At 46.4% G+C, this 18,077-nt stretch overlaps 1 protein-coding gene across 2 annotated transcripts in view; it reads right to left on the reverse strand.

Annotated features, from left to right (window-relative positions):
* igf1 (insulin-like growth factor 1) overlaps positions 1–12,801 on the reverse strand; it is a 32,060-nt gene extending 19,259 nt beyond the window's left edge. For both annotated transcript variants that reach the window (XM_083655266.1, XM_083655265.1), the window contains exons 1-2: positions 12,749–12,801; positions 10,770–10,932 (exon numbers count right to left, since the gene is read on the reverse strand). In XM_083655266.1, the coding sequence (XP_083511392.1) occupies positions 10,770–10,932; positions 12,749–12,796 (211 nt within the window). In that variant the 5' untranslated portion in view covers positions 12,797–12,801. The remainder of the gene's footprint in view (positions 1–10,769; positions 10,933–12,748) is intronic.
* Positions 12,802–18,077: the final 5,276 nt, after the last annotated feature.

Genomic DNA, 18,077 nt, shown 5'->3' on the forward strand with positions numbered 1-18,077 from the left:
CATTCTATATACTGTGCTGCGAGAAACATTCTATATACTGTGCTGCGAGAAACATTCTATATACTGTGCTGCAAGAAACATTCTATATACTGTGCTGCGAGAAACATTCTATATACTGTGCTGCGAGAAACATTCTATATACTGTGCTGCGAGAAACATTCTATATACTGTGCTGCAAGAAACATTCTATATACTGTGCTGCGAGAAACATTCTATATACTGTGCTGCAAGAAACATTCTATATACTGTGCTGCAAGAAACATTCTATATACTGTGCTGCGAGAAACATTCTATATACTGTGCTGCAAGAAACATTCTATATACTGTGCTGCGAGAAACATTCTATATACTGTGCTGCAAGAAACATTCTATATACTGTGCTGCGAGAAACATTCTATATACTGTGCTGCGAGAAACATTCTATATACTGTGCTGCAAGAAACATTCTATATACTGTGCTGCAAGAAACATTCTATATACTGTGCTGCGAGAAACATTCTATATACTGTGCTGCGAGAAACATTCTATATACTGTGCTGCAAGAAACATTCTATATACTGTGCTGCAAGAAACATTCTATATACTGTGCTGCAAGAAACATTCTATATACTGTGCTGCAAGAAACATTCTATATACTGTGCTGCGAGAAACATTCTATATACTGTGCTGCAAGAAACATTCTATATACTGTGCTGCAAGAAACATTCTATATACTGTGCTGCAAGAAACATTCTATATACTGTGCTGCGAGAAACATTCTATATACTGTGCTGCAAGAAACATTCTATATACTGTGCTGCAAGAAACATTCTATATACTGTGCTGCGAGAAACATTCTATATACTGTGCTGCAAGAAACATTCTATATACTGTGCTGCAAGAAACATTCTATATACTGTGCTGCGAGAAACATTCTATATACTGTGCTGCGAGAAACATTCTATATACTGTGCTGCAAGAAACATTCGTAAGAACGTAACCAAATTCCGCTATCAGTAGCTAACACATCATCACCATCATCCAATCTCTTGACACCCTCGCACCTCATCAAACTTTTACCCGTTTAACAGAATGTTGACTTTAAAATGATGTCTGAGGCCATTATACCCAATTCACAAAACCTCCAAACTCCTGAAGACCTGAAGATGGCCTAGCAGAGTGGCTTTGAATGAAGTGATCAACCAAAATCAATGTCTATAATGGCCATCTCATCTATAAAGAGTGGGAAAGAGCTTGGAATGCACAATGAAGGATGGTGTCTACCAGGTGATCAGTGAGGAGCGATGACCGTGGCTCGATGGCTATGAACAAATCAAGATGACTAGAGAAATGTAAGGTCTGGATTTACTGGCATGGCATAGTCCTGCTAGCCTATGAAGTCTCACTATCTATTAGCCAGTGGCTAGGCCCACCATGAAGCCTGAGAGTATGACTTTGTACAGACAGAAGAAGCTGAATGAGGAGGACATGGTCACTTGTATAGGAGAAGTGTTGGTTTACTGGGAATCCAAGAGCCGGAGCGACAACTGTGAGGAAGCGGAAGACACAAGACGCACACGAGGGGGTCATGGCTGCATCACAGCATGTGGGTGGGGCCAGCAGCATGTGGGTGGGGCCAGCAGCATGTGGGTGGGGCCGGCAGCATGTGGGTGGGGCCGGCAGCATGCGGGTGGGGCCGGCAGCATGGGGGTGGGGCCAGCAGCATGTGGGTGGGGCCAGCAGCATGTGGGTGGGGCCAGCAGCATGCGGGTGGGGCCAGCAGCATGCGGGTGGGGCCAGCAGCATGCGGGTGGGGCCAGCAGCATGCGGGTGGGGCCAGCAGCATGCGGGTGGGGCCAGCAGCATGCGGGTGGGGCCAGCATTTTGGGTGGGGCCAGCAGCATGTGGGTGGGGCCAGCAGCATGTGGGTGGGGCCAGCAGCATGCGGGTGGGGCCAGCAGCATGCGGGTGGGGCCAGCAGCATGCGGGTGGGGCCAGCAGCATGCGGGTGGGGCCAGCAGCATGCGGGTGGGGCCAGCAGCATGCGGGTGGGGCCAGCAGCATGTGGGTGGGGCCAGCAGCATGTGGGTGGGGCCAGCAGCATGTGGGTGGGGCCAGCAGCATGCGGGGCCAGCAGCATGCGGGTGGGGCCAGCAGCATGCGGGTGGGGCCAGCAGCATGTGGGTGGGGCCAGCAGCATGTGGGTGGGGCCAGCAGCATGCGGGTGGGGCCAGCAGCATGCGGGTGGGGCCAGCAGCATGCGGGTGGGGCCAGCAGCATGTGGGTGGGGCCAGCAGCATGCGGGTGGGGCCAGCAGCATGCGGGTGGGGCCAGCAGCATGTGGGTGGGGCCAGCAGCATGCGGGTGGGGCCAGCAGCATGTGGGTGGGGCCAGCAGCATGTGGGTGGGGCCAGCAGCATGTGGGTGGGGCCGGCAGCATGTGGATGAGCGGGACTTGCGGCACTCTCCAACAGTGAGGGAGCTTTCCAATAACTTTCCCGCCAAACTTCTGATACCGGGCCTGGGGCAAAGAAGGGAGCACCGATCTGTAGAAGCATCACCAACAGCAAAACCTTCTACTATCGCAAGACAGGCCGTTGATTTGTCAAGGTGGGATAAATTGAGCTACCCAGAACAGTGTTAGACCCCATTTACACCTGGCGTTAAAATGCGATCTGTATCCAAATAAGTTATCCGGATAATAAATTACCCTTTTTTTTACCACCACTGATGGAGGCAGTAGCTAAAGGCCTAAACATGGTCGTCCTTCCGCCTCGAATTGGAGCCGTTTCGCCGTCTGGCGGCGCCAGCTAGCTCTACATGCTCGGACGCTACTACGCCCTCCCTCCTCCTGGAAGCTCTGTGTGAAAATGGCGGAAATTGTGTGCCAGGCAGTCTGAATGAAATTGAATGTAACGTTCCCAATTCTATGTATTAAATTCTACAAAAAATGACCCTCAACATTTGGGAAGACTAAGCCACACAACTAGTTCGTTATAATCTAACGTTATGCTTTGAAAGGCGACTTTACGACGATGAGCCAAGGCAACGGCCAGTCACAACTCTCGTGCAGCTGACGTCACGCACGTATCGTCGGCGCTGAGTCACATTTTCGAGCAGCCCCCGTCAGCCGACGGCGCCCCCTCCCTGCAGGACGGCGCTCCACCCGCCGTCCTACGGGGAGGGTGGGGCGAGGCTCTGACGGACGACCATGTTTAGGCCTTAATGAGTGAACCGTCTTGGTTTCTTCCTATCTCTGTACATTCATCTGGAGTAACATGACAAATCACATCTCCTATCTTTGGGATGCGAGCATGTTGTATGGATTGCGTTTAATCTACCTAAGATGATCCGAACAAAATGTGAACCAGACTACCTGCAGATGTGGTCAGGCAGATCTGATCACATTCTGATCACGATGCGTTTTTCCTTATCCAGATAACTTATCCAGATACAGAGCACATTTTAATACCAGGTGTAAATGGGGTCGAAGACTAGGAGAGCAGTTCAAATTCCCAGAAATCATTGCAGCAGCCACACTCCGGCCAGACGTGCTGTTGTTAGTGGGCAATGGATGGCTATGGATCAATTGCCTTGCCTGAAGCTAATGTTGTCATGACTTCTGTTAGCTTGCAGCCATTCAACTGCTTGCTCCTGCCAAGAACCTGTAGTCAGCTCCACCAATCAGATTTGATGGAACACTCGCATCGAGCATGTCAGCATAGCCAGTCAGAAGCAACGTGTTAATAGGAGAGTCAATCCCAACTCAGCTGGCATGTAGGTCAAGATAACAATAAAACAGGGGCACGGTGGCACAGTGGTAGTGCCGTCGTCTCACAGCAAGAAGGTCCTGGGTTCAATTCCTGCCTGGGACGCTGAGGGTGTGCCCAGACTCACCAGCAGCGAGCACACGAGAAAAGCTTAGATCCAAGACAAACTATTTATTTTTGCGGACCCAGATAAATAATTAAACTTTTGAAAGGACATTTAGCGTGGTGGTCTGTTCTCTTGCTGATGGTGTGTCCCCATTCTCATGTCCTCAGTGTCTACGGCCCAGTAGTTCTCAAGTTCTATGATGAAATGAAGAAACACAATCAACTCTTCAACTCTTAAGAAAGTTGATACATTCCAAATAGTGAGGGTAAAACATACTCACAAATTAGATTCATGAGTTTCAGATGATAGATTCCTACGTTTCAGATGACTTAATGATGAATGATGAGAGAATGAGAGAGTGTGCTGTATGTTGTTGATGATGATGAATGTATGAAAGTATGTTGTAGCCATTTTTTTATACAACCGAGGTGATCAACCCACCACTTTGTGCTTGTACTGGCTTTAGCTTTGCACGAGTGGAGGCTGGATCTGGCCAATACTGCAGCAGTCCCCTGCTGTGCTGAGACTTGGATTCAAAGACAGGCCCCCGAGGTTGCATCACTCATCATGTGTCCAAGTGCATCAGAAGGTGCATCTAAGCACTCTCGGTTCAGTACTGGCCTAAAGCAATCAATTATTTGAACAGGGACAAAACTGGGAATGCACTGATATGTCGCTGATTTCCCACAGAAATCTGGTATCTCCATTTTCCTTGTTCTTTTTTGAGTTGTAATTGGCAGATGACAATGTCTACCTGCCACATGTGGAAAATGTTTCATGACCTTAGGACTGAGCCTAGCTATTAATAATGGATTGCAATGTCAAATGTAAGTCACACATACAGGGGTCATTAATTATTGTAAAAAAACAAAACAAAAAACTGACTCTTTAGAGATACAAGGCTCCTCCTGCAGAGCACTTGGTGAAAATTGGCTTCATTGAAGTGCAGTGGCGGCCGGCCACTAGAGGGCGCCAGGGCCCCGCCCCACCTACGCACATGAATGAGGGGGAAATAAAACGTATATATATATATATATAGCCTATATATATATTTTTTTTATGAGCGAGGTGAATATTTGCTAGTGAGTAGCCTATATAATCTGCAATAAATATGCAGATTCATAATGATCTACATGTGTACTATTTTGGGTCAACTACTTTCTGCCACGGACGCCGTCCGGGCACTTCCGGCTTCCACCAGTGCTAAGCCAGGATCTGTGTAAATTGCACATGCGCTGTTCGCTCTCAAAACAAAGGGATTCGGGGATTCGGGGCGCTGGTATCTAGCGACCAGGTGGAGGTGGGGCCAGGTAGAACGACGGCAATGCATTCTTCAGGACTCTATTTGTATGCATGAACGTGCTTTCCTCATAGGTAATGTAATGTAACTCATTCACATGCTGTGGCAAGTCGTTCTTCCAAAGTGTTTATGCTATGTGCTTTTCAAGTAAATATGGATGCTAAAGGGAAGTTTGATGTAGAGATCAGAGGGCTGCTGACCAGGTTACTGTCTATTTCTGTAATCTGCTCCGTGATTTATATGCCTACTAATCTGTTGCCCATTCAGAAGGCAGGCTACTAGTAGGCTAACGTCCATTACTACTTGCTTGATTTAGGGCTGGAGTGGATGATAATTCAATAGCCTATTATTGTTTGTTGTCTTTCAGTAGAATCATCGTGATGATATGAAGTTATTTTAATAGTGACATTTCTGCTGTCTAAATTGATGATGACAAGCAAATGGCAGGAATATTATGAAAATGTAAGGTTTGTTTGAGATCACCATTCAGTTCAATGAGATGAACACTGATTTTGCATACGTGAAACATATGATATTGATATTGAGAATAATCCTTATGATTATCATATTGATTTCAACCCCATTGTCCAGGCCTATATTTGGTATAGCCCTCCCTGGACAAAAATGCACCAGCCGCTACTGTTGAAGTGGTTTCTAAACTCTTTGTAGAAAGCTAGAGGAGCAGCTGTACAGCACTAATGGATAGCTGTGCTGCTCCTCTCTGACAGAAGGAGTGGGGCACATGTCTTGATGAACACTGGCTGCTTGGCAGAACATTGCACCTAAGCTCTGTAGCTCCATACTGTATAATATGCTTTGCTGTCGGGCTGGGCTGGCTTCACCCTCAATGGAAAATACAAGATTAAATCCTGGATTCTTGGTGGAGGGTTTTCTTTGCATAGCTTTCCCTACTCTGGTGGTGGAATAATCATCATCATCATCATCATCATCATCATCATCATCATCATCATCATCATCATCGTAACAATGTGCCTGTATGTATTTTTTTGTTTGATGTTTATCGTTTGTATATTGTGTGCTGCTGCCAACTCCCATGGGGGGGGGGAGGGGGTGTCCAACTCCCACGGGTCCTCTACTAAGAATGAGTAGGGTCTCTCTGTGAGCCTCTGTGATGTCATCAGTGATGTCATCCTTCCTGGCTGAGCAGCCTGGGTGGGTCTCCCTGTGAGGGGGGGGGGGGTCCAACTTCCATGGGGAGGGGGGGCAGACTGGGGGGGTCCAACTCCCATGGGGGGGTCCAACTCCCACGGGTCCACTAGTAATAAGAATGTGAAGTGTCTATCTCTCTCTGTGTGTGTGTGTGTGTGTGTGTGTGTGTGTGTGTGTGTGTGTGTGTGTGTGTGTGTGTGTGTGTGTGTGTGTGTGTGTGTGTGTGTGTGTGTGTGTGTGTGTGTGTGTGTGTGTGAGCAGAATTGTGTTCGGCCACAGCTATGCAATTTTACGTGCAATCAGGTGGAATCTTTCAGGAAGTGTAAAGAGCACCCCTGCAGGTGACCTAATGGAGGTAATTAGGTAATTAGGGCCTATTAGTTGCCGATTAATTGCAGAGAGCCATTGCACAGAGCCATTGTGACATCATCAGGACTTGATGATGTCATCAGTGATGTGCTTGAGCAATTGTGTTGTCATCAGTGATGTCACTCAAGCAATTATTAACACGTTCACTGCCAATGACGTATTAATCCGTCAAAAAAAATCCAACGGTTGACTGCCAATGATGTATTAACACGTTCACTGCCAATGACGTATTAATCCGTCAAAAATAATCCAACGGTTGACTGCCAATGACGTATTAATACGTCAAAAAAATGATTTTTTTTTTTTTGACCGTGGGATGTGCATCTAACCCTTTTACATCTCTTATATAATTATTGGAGCCACCGAACGTTTACAACCCATTCCACCGACCCACTAAGTGGCGACAGTGCTCTCCTGACTAGAGGAAGGCAAGCAAAAAGCAGCCATTCTCATGAAAATGGATGGGGGAAAACGCTTTCGTTTTCGCGCTGATTGCTGGCGATGCGGGATTGCAAATTTGCATAATAGATTACAGGTGGAACACACTTTGAAACACGCAGCATAAATATGACCAGAATCGCAAAAGCTTCATCAAAGCTCTCAACCAAAACTCCAAGAAGCGAGCGAGTCCATCCAGACTTCCTCAAACAGCGGCCGCGCAGACAGGCAGCAGCAGCAGCAAAGCAGTGAGACTGGTGACAAGCTTGTGACGGCCACTGCAGCCAAGAAGAACGCCCACGGAGGGAGGAGTTGGAAGCAGAGGGGGGTTTCCTGCTGTTATGGAGGAAATTACTGTTCAAAACTATTGTTTAGATGTCTGACGTCTTACTGATGCCAAAAATGAATGGTTAAAGTGACTGTTCTATCGAATTTCACAAAAAGCCGTTTATCTCTGAATAATTTTTCTGACGCTGAAACCATGCTGTATTCAACTGCTAATGCTTACATAACTACTAACTCTACAAACTAACTCTTTTAGACAGAGAAAGCACACATTCTATTACCGTAGTTCTTTTGAGATATTGTGTGTTCACAAAATCTTAGCAGAAAAGAATCCTCGGGTCTTGAAAGATGAGCCAGAATCCTCAAAAAACCCCTCTGGCAGAAGCTAACTACAGTAAAAAAAAAAACGTCTGGCAGTGAATGTGTTAATACGTCAAAAAAATGATTTTTTTTTTTTTGACCGTGGGATGTGCATCTAACCCTTTTACATCTCTTATATAAGTATTGGACGTGTACAACGTGTACAACCCATTCCACCGACCCACTAAGTGGCGACAGTGCTTTCCTGACTAGAGGAAGGCAAGCAAAAAGCAGTGTGACGAAGCCATTCTCATGAAAATGGATTGGCGGTTTTCGCGCTGATTGCTGACAGTGCGGGATTGCAAATTTGCATAATAGATTACGGGTGGAACACACTTTGAAACACGCAGCATAAATATGACCAGAATCGCAAAAGCTTCATCAAAGCTCTCAACCAAAACTCCAAGAAGCGAGCGAGTCCATCCAGACTTCCTCAAAGAGCGGCCGCGCAGACAGGCACAGCAGCAGCAAAGCAGTGAGACTGGTGACAAGCTTGTGACACGGCCGCTGCAGCCAAGAAGAACGCCCACGGAGGGAGGAGTTGGAAGCAGAGGGGGGTTTCCTGCTGTTATGGAGGAAATTACTGTTCAAAACTATTGTTTAGATGTCTGACGTCTTACTGATGCCAAAAATGAATGGTTAAAGTGACTGTTCTATCGAATTTCACAAAAAGCCGTTTATCTCAGAATAATTTTTCTGACGCTGAAACCATGCTGTATTCAACTGCTAATGCTTACATAACTACTAACTCTACAAACTAACTCTTTTAGACAGAGAAAGCACACATTCTATTAGTTCTTTTGAGATATTGTGTGTTCACAAAATCTTAGCAGAAAAGAATCCTCGGGTCTTGAAAGATGAGCCAGAATCCTCAAAAAAACCCTCTGGCAGAACCTACCTACAGTAAAAAAAAAATGGCTGGCAGTGAATGTGTTAACAGGGCAGAACATTGTGACATCATCAGTGATGTCATAGACATGACATAATCAGTCATACAGTATGTCATAAATCCCATAACCACCCTAAAATCTTGTTCGCAATAATCAGTATATAAATGGGAGCTAGGGCTCTGTCTGTTTCTCTGTCTGTCTGTCCCACTGTGATGTCATGAATCCCACTGTAGAAAAAATAGAAATACCCGCACACTGGAGCAGCTCCAATATTTAATTAGACAGCTACTGCAAGCTTTCGACCCACACAGGGGTCTTCATCGACCCAACACAGGGGTCTTCATCAGACCCACACAGGGGTCTTCACCGACCCAACACAGGGGTCTTCATCAGGCAAAAGTGTGGGTCGAAAGCTTGCAGTAGCTGTCTAATTAAATATATTGGAGCTGCTCCAGTGTGCGGGTATTTCTATTTTTTCTACATTGTGCTTCTGTACGCACCTGGCCTAACAAAAGGTTGGATGTGCACACAAACCTTCTATTGAAATAAATCCCACTGTGACATCATCAGTGATGTCATAAATCCCACTGTGACATCATCAGTGATGTCATAAATCCCACTGTGACATCATCAGTGATGTCATAAATCCCACTGTGACATCATCAGTGATGTCATAAATCTCACACATCAGTGATGCTGGTCTCATTGGCCACACAGCAGCCGAGCTGCAAGACCGCGCAGCGGCCAAGCTGCGAACTGCAGGGCCAGCTCGACAAGCTGCATGGCCAGCTCGATGAGCTGTAGGATGGGCGAGCCTATAGGAATCGAGCGCGTGTACGAGCGAGATCCCTAGTACTTACTAATAAAATATCACTGCAACTTTACTTTCTCACCTTCCCCTTTCAGTCAGCCAAACTCCACTTAAAGCCCTATCCTCATGGGCAGAGCTGTGATTTGCCATGAACAATAAATAGCGTAGAATCGATGCTATTACTAGATACTTACTAGATAGTTACTTAACATCCATCCATATCTTATGTAGCCTGGCCGTGTAGAGCTATTATATATGTACGGGATAATGTATAGTGAGGCGGTGATTACGGGGGAAATAATGACCGACAGGTGAATGATTGAGCCCGACGCGCAGCGGAGGGCTTAATGATTCACCTGAAGGTCATTATTTCCCAGTAATCACCGCCTCACTATACATTATCCCGCTTAGAACACGGCCTACAACTAAATCATTCAATAATCTGACAAAAATAATTATTCAAATAGATTTTTTAATAGCGTTTTCAACGACAAAGCGGTTTCATTCGTAATTGGCACACAAGACACCACAGCTGCAACTGGTTGGCCTAATTAGTAGTGTCTGCTGACAAAAGGCTCTTATCAACTGATTAATCCAGGTGTGGCAGAGCAGCGGTCGGTTGTCGAGAAATAATGACCGGTGAATCTTGTTGATTGACCAATCAGAATCGAGTATTCAAGAGAGCCGTGTTCTAAAGTTACTTAACATACTGATCCATCCAGGTCTTATGTAACCTGAATGTGCACAGAGCTTGTTCAGAACCTGGGCATCAGTTCAGTCAGGAATTAAGAAAACTGTGCAGGGATTGACATTACTCTTCTTCTCTGACAAGAAAAGATCTAGCCTAGAACAAGGGTTCTCAACGTGGGACCCGGGGACCACAAGGGGTACTTGAGGGGGTTCCAGGGGGCTCCCCAGCAAATAATTGTTAAATTCTGCATTATTTAATTTACAAGAAGTTAACACAATTAGAGAATGTAGAAGAATGACTGTTTTGATGATATAATTACTCTGTTATCTATACCTACACTACAGAAATATTCTCCGATTTGGGTTCAAGAGACAAAACTTCATCAAGTGGGGGTCTGTGCTCTATGTGGACTAAATGAGGGGTCCTTGAGTGGAGGGTGAATGAAGGAAGGGCAGAGGAATAACATTCATGCAGGAGACAGACAGTCAAGACAAGATGTGACCCCGGCTGCTTTCTTATTTATGAGCTGGTGCATTAGAGCTGTGTGACAGATAGGGCCTACAGGCCAAGCGTTATGAATAAATCAAAAGGTGCACTTACTGAAATAAAAGCCTCTGTCTCCACACACAAACTGCAGTGTGTCGACCAGCTCCGCCCCGCACAGGGTCTCTGGCCCCGCCCCTGTTGCCGGTGTCGGAGTCAGGGAGAGGATGCACAGCAGAAGTGAGAGGGTGTGGCCACAGGAGATACAGCACATCGCACACTGCGCACCGAGAGAGAGAGTGAGAGAGAGAGAGATAGAGAAAGAGAGAGAGAGAGAGACACACACACACCAGTCAATTAAATTCAAACGGGCTTTATTGGGATGAGAAACATAGCCTACATTTACATTGCCAAAGCAAGTGTAAAGTAAAAACTAACTAAAATGTAAGTAGAGTTACGAATATATAACAATGAAGAAGTGTGTAAACATCTGTGTAACATTAATCAAAGCCTAATGTAGGCTACATAAGGGTAGGTATAAAGTTAACTTAAACATGCGCATAGGCCTATACGATAGCTATTTAAAGAAGTGTGTATTATGTGCAACATTGTAATCAAACAGGCCTATAAGATTAGGTCAAATTAACTTAAAAAAAATTGGGCTTAGATGGCTGTTGAGCGAAATACGGGCAAGGTTAGAAGAATGGCAATAAAATAGTCAGCTTTAACATCCTCACCGGTGGTGCTGATTGAGCATCGTCATCATCATAGGGAAAGTCATTCACAACTTAAGCACATTCACACTTGGGAGCTGTCCATACAGCCACTGAGCCACATAAAGCAGTTGTGGGTTAAAAGCCTTGCTCAAGGGCTCCCCCACAGTGGCCAATGGCCATGGGGGAGCGGGGAGCGTAATCGCCTTCCACACCCCCAAATGCCCCGAGCTGAAGAGGGGGTTCGAATCAGCGGCATTTCAGCCACAAGTCCGCGTCTCTAACTTCTAGTGTACCAGAATAACGAGAAATAAAAGCGTGTTCGCAGATTGTGACTTTACAGGGTATGGATATGTTAGATCCAAACCTCCGGTGATATGCTCCAAGCCGGGATGCTCCGGACTTCGGAGCGGTGCGCAGCGCAGGGATGTGTGCGCGCGTTCAGACTGAAAACACACTTTTCACCTTTTCATGTCGCCACTCGACTCGTCGTGCGTGCGCTCCAATAAGTTAACAACGTTCCAGACTAATACATAAAAGCATGCCCCCCCCCCATTAAAACCTACCGTGAATGCGCATTAATGAGGCTCAAAGTTTTACCTGCGCCAGAAACCACTCACTGTCAGCGCGTTATACGCGAGAGCACATTTTTGAGCTAAAAGCAAAAGGTGCCTCGAAGTCCAAAAAAAGGAGTAGCATGGGCTATATGAGGAGCCAGAGGATCTGCGCCTATCCAAAATGTGAGATGGAAAACGGCTCTCCAGCCAAACCCAGCAGAGGAAGCTCGGCGGGCCAAATATACATAATAAAGAGAATAAACACAGGACACGATCCATCTACATCACAGTGCCGACCGCACCGTACGCCCCGAACTAGGCTACTCCTGTTCGACGCTCTTAAAGCTCCCGTCTCCCCTCTTAACCCCGGGCTCAGGTTTAGATTTAGCGCCTCATGCAGACTCAGCAACCTGGAGTTGCAGGGCTTTCTGGTGAAAAAGAGCCCACACAGGCTCCGAGGATGGAAACCCCGTTCATCCAGTTGAAAGTCATGCACGACACATGTCAAGATTGTATAAAGAAAAGAGAAGAGAAAAGAGTAAATTAGGGGACAGGTCAGCCTAATTTCTATGGAGAAAAATCAAAGCATTCAGCACAGCCATGCACAAACTAACTGAATGAGATGTTAAAACAATATTAAATAGGCTACACATTATAGCCTACACTTATAGGCTACTCAGCAAAAACTCTAAACAAGCTATAGGCTAAATAATTGACTTTATTGCTTAATTGTAAACTAAGGATGCTCATGCTCTCTGTGCAATAGTGAGCAAGTGAAGAGCCAAGGAGATAATATTATAGTGTCAAAGGAAATCAGGTAAATTACCTTGAAGACATCACATAAATGCCACTGAGAGGAAGGAGCGCTAGACATCCCCACGGGTCTCCGCACGACAAAGCCCGGCGAAAATGAACTTGTTTGAAGTCATTAAAAACGGGGAGAAAGAGGATGAGATGCGGGCAATGTCACATCTCAATATTCCGACTTTGTTCCATTGCGCAGGCTCGTTTTGGAGAAGTGAGATTTAGCGAACAGGAGACGGATTTAGAGAGAAAATCCCTCACATTTATCTACATTACACAGACATTTTCAACAGGAAACAGCTGGGGCAGCATTTGCCTCCTACTCGTCCTAAGTTATTCATTAAGGATTTTGGGCACATATTCAAATAACGTCATTTCTCCTTTTTTTCTCTCTCAGAACGGGATTGAATTTTGATCTCTTAAGACTTGGTTAGTAGTTCAGATCAAGATAGAACAAGCAGTGCTGCCCCGCCGACACAGCTCTATATAGCCTATTATGTTGAGAGCTCAAGGTGAAGTTAAACAGATGACAGCTCAACTTGAACTTCAAGACATGATAGGACTCTTGTTTCTATAGCCTACTGCGCAATTTGGCTGCCTGGGACGCTGCTTGTCCCGTCTCTATATCCTATTTGATTCTTTTTTTTCTTGCCATTTAACTGTCAATCACAACTGCACTAGTGAGATTAACTGCAATGTAACTGGCTACACAGTAAAAATACCGTTTGTGCTGCAGGATTGGGAAGTAGCTCAACTAGCCCACATGTAATCCGGTTACTGTAATCAGGATACAAAAACTGCAACTGCAATCCCTTACAGTTACAGAAAAAAATATGTAGGCTAGCCTAATTAAGATTACAGTTGCATTTAGTAAAAAAGAAAAAGAAAAAAAGACAAGTGCACCCAAAAAATAAATGACTATAGGAACCAGATATCAGTGCACATAATCCGAAAATGGAAATATTATCATTGTATTGTACCCAATAGAAATATTAGAAAGTAGGCTACCCAGAAATGTGTTTGAAGAAATAGATATTCCCATCATTCAGCATTCAGAACCGATGCTCTCAAGACTGGAAATGTAATATGTACTCTGCTACATCTGAGGCTTTAGTGAATTGACTGGCTGAAAATATATATATATAAAAAAAACACCTTGCATGATGTTTGATTTAAATTCCATTTAGCCTACTCCATTGGGATGTATAGCGGGGGTGTGGTAAGAGGTATAGGCTATATGTAAATTATCCAATGTGGGTAGTTTACCCGTGCACCTTGTTTCCCCTCATTGATTGATATAGTTGATCTGAGTGAGAATAGGTGAGTCAGCTCTCTGCCTCATTTCAAAGAGGTGGGTAAACGGCGTTTAACTCCCCACCACTACAGGCTGATTGTTTGTCCCTCCATGCTGCTGTGTGTACAAACACGTTGGTCCTGACATGCTCAGCCAGCTGTCTTGAACACTTGATATAGTCGCTATGCATTTTGGCCAATGTTATATGCTATGGGGAGATAGCAATGACAGACCACCGCCTTGTGCAAGAGCTTAAAGGGACACTCCACCGATAACAATGCTGATTTATTTTGCAGATAATCTCACACATATCCCAAAACTGTAAACAGTTTGGCAGGAATTCATTTAGTTTGACAGTTATTGAGAGTTGATTTGAGGTTAAGTTAGGTTAAGTTGTGGACCAGTGAGGTCATTTGTGCATGAATGACATCACTGCAACTTAAATCAAATCAACTCTCAATAACTGTCAAACTAAATTAATGACTGCAAAACGGTTTACAGTTTTGGGATATGTGTGAGATTAACTGCAAAAATAAATCAGGATTATTTTTCGGTGGAGTGTCCCTTTAAGGAGGGCTGTTTTCAGCAGAGACGACACTGATCCAACTGCTAAACAGGAGATCAGTGCTGACCCAATCATAAACCAGGACATCAGCACATATCCCGGCTTGCTTGGGCAGTGCAAGTGCATCACAAGCAAGGTCAAAGGGAACTAAGGCTAAAGACACACAACACGTAGTTAGCCTAAAGTGGGTCAAAAACACAAGCCACAACCAAATGCCCACACATGGCATGGGCTGTAGTGAATCCTGGACTGCACAGACTAGTCAGAATTTAATTAAAGCTATATGAAATCTGCATTAATCCACATTTAACTCATCCTGATTTAGAGAGCATTGCATGTTTCCACATGCACATGCTCCAAGGCATCAAGCACTGAGGATATTCTTGGCTGTCTCAGTTCAGTTCACTATATGATCTGCAGAGAAAAATCCCAGCTCATCGCCAAATCTTTGTGTGTGTGTGTGTGTGTGTGTGTGTGTGTGTGTGTGTTTTTTTGTTATGTGTCCTTTTATAGTTTACCTACAGCTCGCAGCTTTGGGCTCATTGCCAAGAATGCAACTCCTCATGACCTCAATGTGTGTGTGTGTGCGAACATCTGACCTGCTTGTCATACTATCATGACTGCAGCATGCAGGCACAGAGGCTCCATGCAAACTGTTGCAGCCAAGGCGCACGTCTCGATTTTTATTTGACTCCCCAGTGAATGACATCATTGTCAGGAGCTGCTGATACAACATGGAATATGATGCGGCCTCTGATTATAGGGACAAAGCTGCTTGAGGATGGTTGACCTTGTTTGCATCAGATCAGGGACACGGGTCACTCACTGATGCCAATAAGCCTCTGTAGCTCTGATGTGAAATTACCTCATCTTTCTTTGTCCCTTGATGATTACAGATTATAGAAACAACAAGCTACCGAAATGCATGATCACAGAGTTCCCCCGTTATCACCGTGCCACTGTGGTCTGGACTGGCAGTATTGATGATGGGAGTCTGCTGATGCAGTACATCGCCTTGATGCAGTAGCAGGCAGGAGGGGGGCTGACCTTCCCCTGTTCACAATGCCCAGTGCTGCTGCCAGATCTCTCTCTCCCTCTTCTGTCTTTGGTTGCAAGACTTTTAAGCACCCCCCCCCCCCCCTCCTCCAAACCCGCCCGCCCCTCCTGCAGAAGCATCTACGGAGACGTCCGCCCCTGTGAACTCATTGACCGGGAAATGGCTTGTTTTCACTCCCAGGGCTTCTTCTGCTGTAGGAAGGAGAAAGTGTCGACAGCAAAAAACGTCCGTGTAATCTAGTCAGTTAGTGACTATTCAATCATGTTTCTTAAAACAAGTTGCAAAAATCTCACTTTCACTTTAAACAAGATTCTGAAATTTAAATATGACACTAAATGACTTGTCGAGGGATGTTTTTTTTTTGCAGTGTTGACAGCATCCTGTCTAGTCTGGCCTGCCAAACAAATGTCAAAGGGATATACAGAGAGCAGTTCAGAATACAAATGAATGAGAACGTGTTGGGTTTTGCAGACCTGCGGCAGTCCATGTACACCACAGGAGTGAGGGAGGCTGTGCCAGTCCATGTACACCACAGGAGGGAGGCTGTGCCAGTCCATGTACACCACAGGAGTGAGGGAGGCTGTGCCAGTCCATGTACACCACAGGAGTGAGAGACACCTGGCCAGTCCATGTACACCACAGGAGTGAGAGACCTGGCCAGTCCATGTACACCACAGGAGGGAGGTTGTGCCAGTCCATGTACACCACAGGAGTGAGGGAGACCTGGCCAGTCCATGTACACCACAGGAGTGAGGGAGACCTGGCCAGTCCATGTACACCACATGAGTGAGAGAGACCTGGCCAGTCCATGTACACCACAGGAGTGAGGGAGGCTGTGCCAGTCCATGTACACCACAGGAGGGAGGCTGTGCCAGTCCATGTACACCACAGGAGGGAGGCTGTGCCAGTCCATGTACACCACAGGAGGGAGGCTGTGCCAGTCCATGTACACCACAGGAGTGAGGGAGGCTGTGCCAGTCCATGTACACCACAGGAGTGAGGGAGGCTGTGCCAGTCCATGTACACCACAGGAGTGAGAGAGACCTGGCCAGTCCATGTACACCACAGGAGGGAGGCTGTGCCAGTCCATGTACACCACAGGAGGGAGGCTGTGCCAGTCCATGTACACCACAGGAGTGAGGGAGGCTGTGCCAGTCCATGTACACCACAGGAGTGAGGGAGACTGTGCCAGTCCATGTACACCACAGGAGTGAGGGAGACTGTGCCAGTCCATGTACAATACAGGAGTGAGAGAGACCTGGCCAGTCCATGTACACCACAGGAGGGAGGCTGTGCCAGTCCATGTACACCACAGGAGGGAGGCTGTGCCAGTCCATGTACACCACAGGAGGGAGGCTGTGCCAGTCCATGTACACCACATGAGTGAGGGAGGCTGTGCCAGTCCATGTACACCACAGGAGTGAGAGACCTGGCCAGTCCATGTACACCACAGGAGTGAGGGAGGCTGTGCCAGTCCATGTACACCACAGGAGTGAGGGAGACCTGGCCAGTCCATGTACACCACAGGAGTGAGGGAGACCTGGCCAGTCCATGTACACCACATGAGTGAGAGAGACCTGGCCAGTCCATGTACACCACAGGAGTGAGGGAGGCTGTGCCAGTCCATGTACACCACAGGAGGGAGGCTGTGCCAGTCCATGTACACCACAGGAGGGAGGCTGTGCCAGTCCATGTACACCACAGGAGTGAGAGAGACTTGGCCAGTCCATGTACACCACAGGAGTGAGGGAGGCTGTGCCAGTCCATGTACACCACAGGAGGGAGGCTGTGCCAGTCCATGTACACCACAGGAGTGAGAGAGACCTGGCCAGTCCATGTACACCACAGGAGTGAGGGAGGCTGTGTGTAGGGATTGCAGTGCTGGTACCCAAGATGGGAGGGAATGTGCGAGGCTGGAGATATGTCTGGGCACACACACAGGTTCAAATGAGGGCACACACAGACTCGCGCACGGGCGCGCGCACACACACACACACACACACACACACTTGATTAAGAGAGAAATCCTCTATTCTCTTGATTAGTCTGAGTTTTTCCCCCAGCTGAACGGCTTCTCGGTTATAATTTATTCTCTAGCCATTGACTTTAAAAAGCTTTGCAAAAACAATGAAAGCAGGGTATCTATTGCAAGTGATTGTAGGGGTAATTTGTGATTTCTTTTGTATATTATTTTCCCAGGCTTGGCGGTTAAGTGGAATAGGGTGTGGTAGTGGCGTATAGGAGTTTGTGTGTGGTACTGATGTCCATGTTTTAGGTGCAATGTGTTAGCAAAGCCATTTGGTGTGCCATACAGTGTTCATATGGAAGAAATAAAGGCGCGTCATGGAGACACAGCGCGAGAAATGGGGTGCTTGTTTTGATATGCTGCGTTTCCGTAGTAACACACTGGGGTCACACTATTTTGGCAAAAAGGC

Source organism: Poromitra crassiceps (assembly GCF_964638095.1).
Source record: "Poromitra crassiceps genome assembly, chromosome: 2".
Lineage (NCBI taxonomy): Eukaryota > Metazoa > Chordata > Actinopteri > Beryciformes > Melamphaidae > Poromitra > Poromitra crassiceps.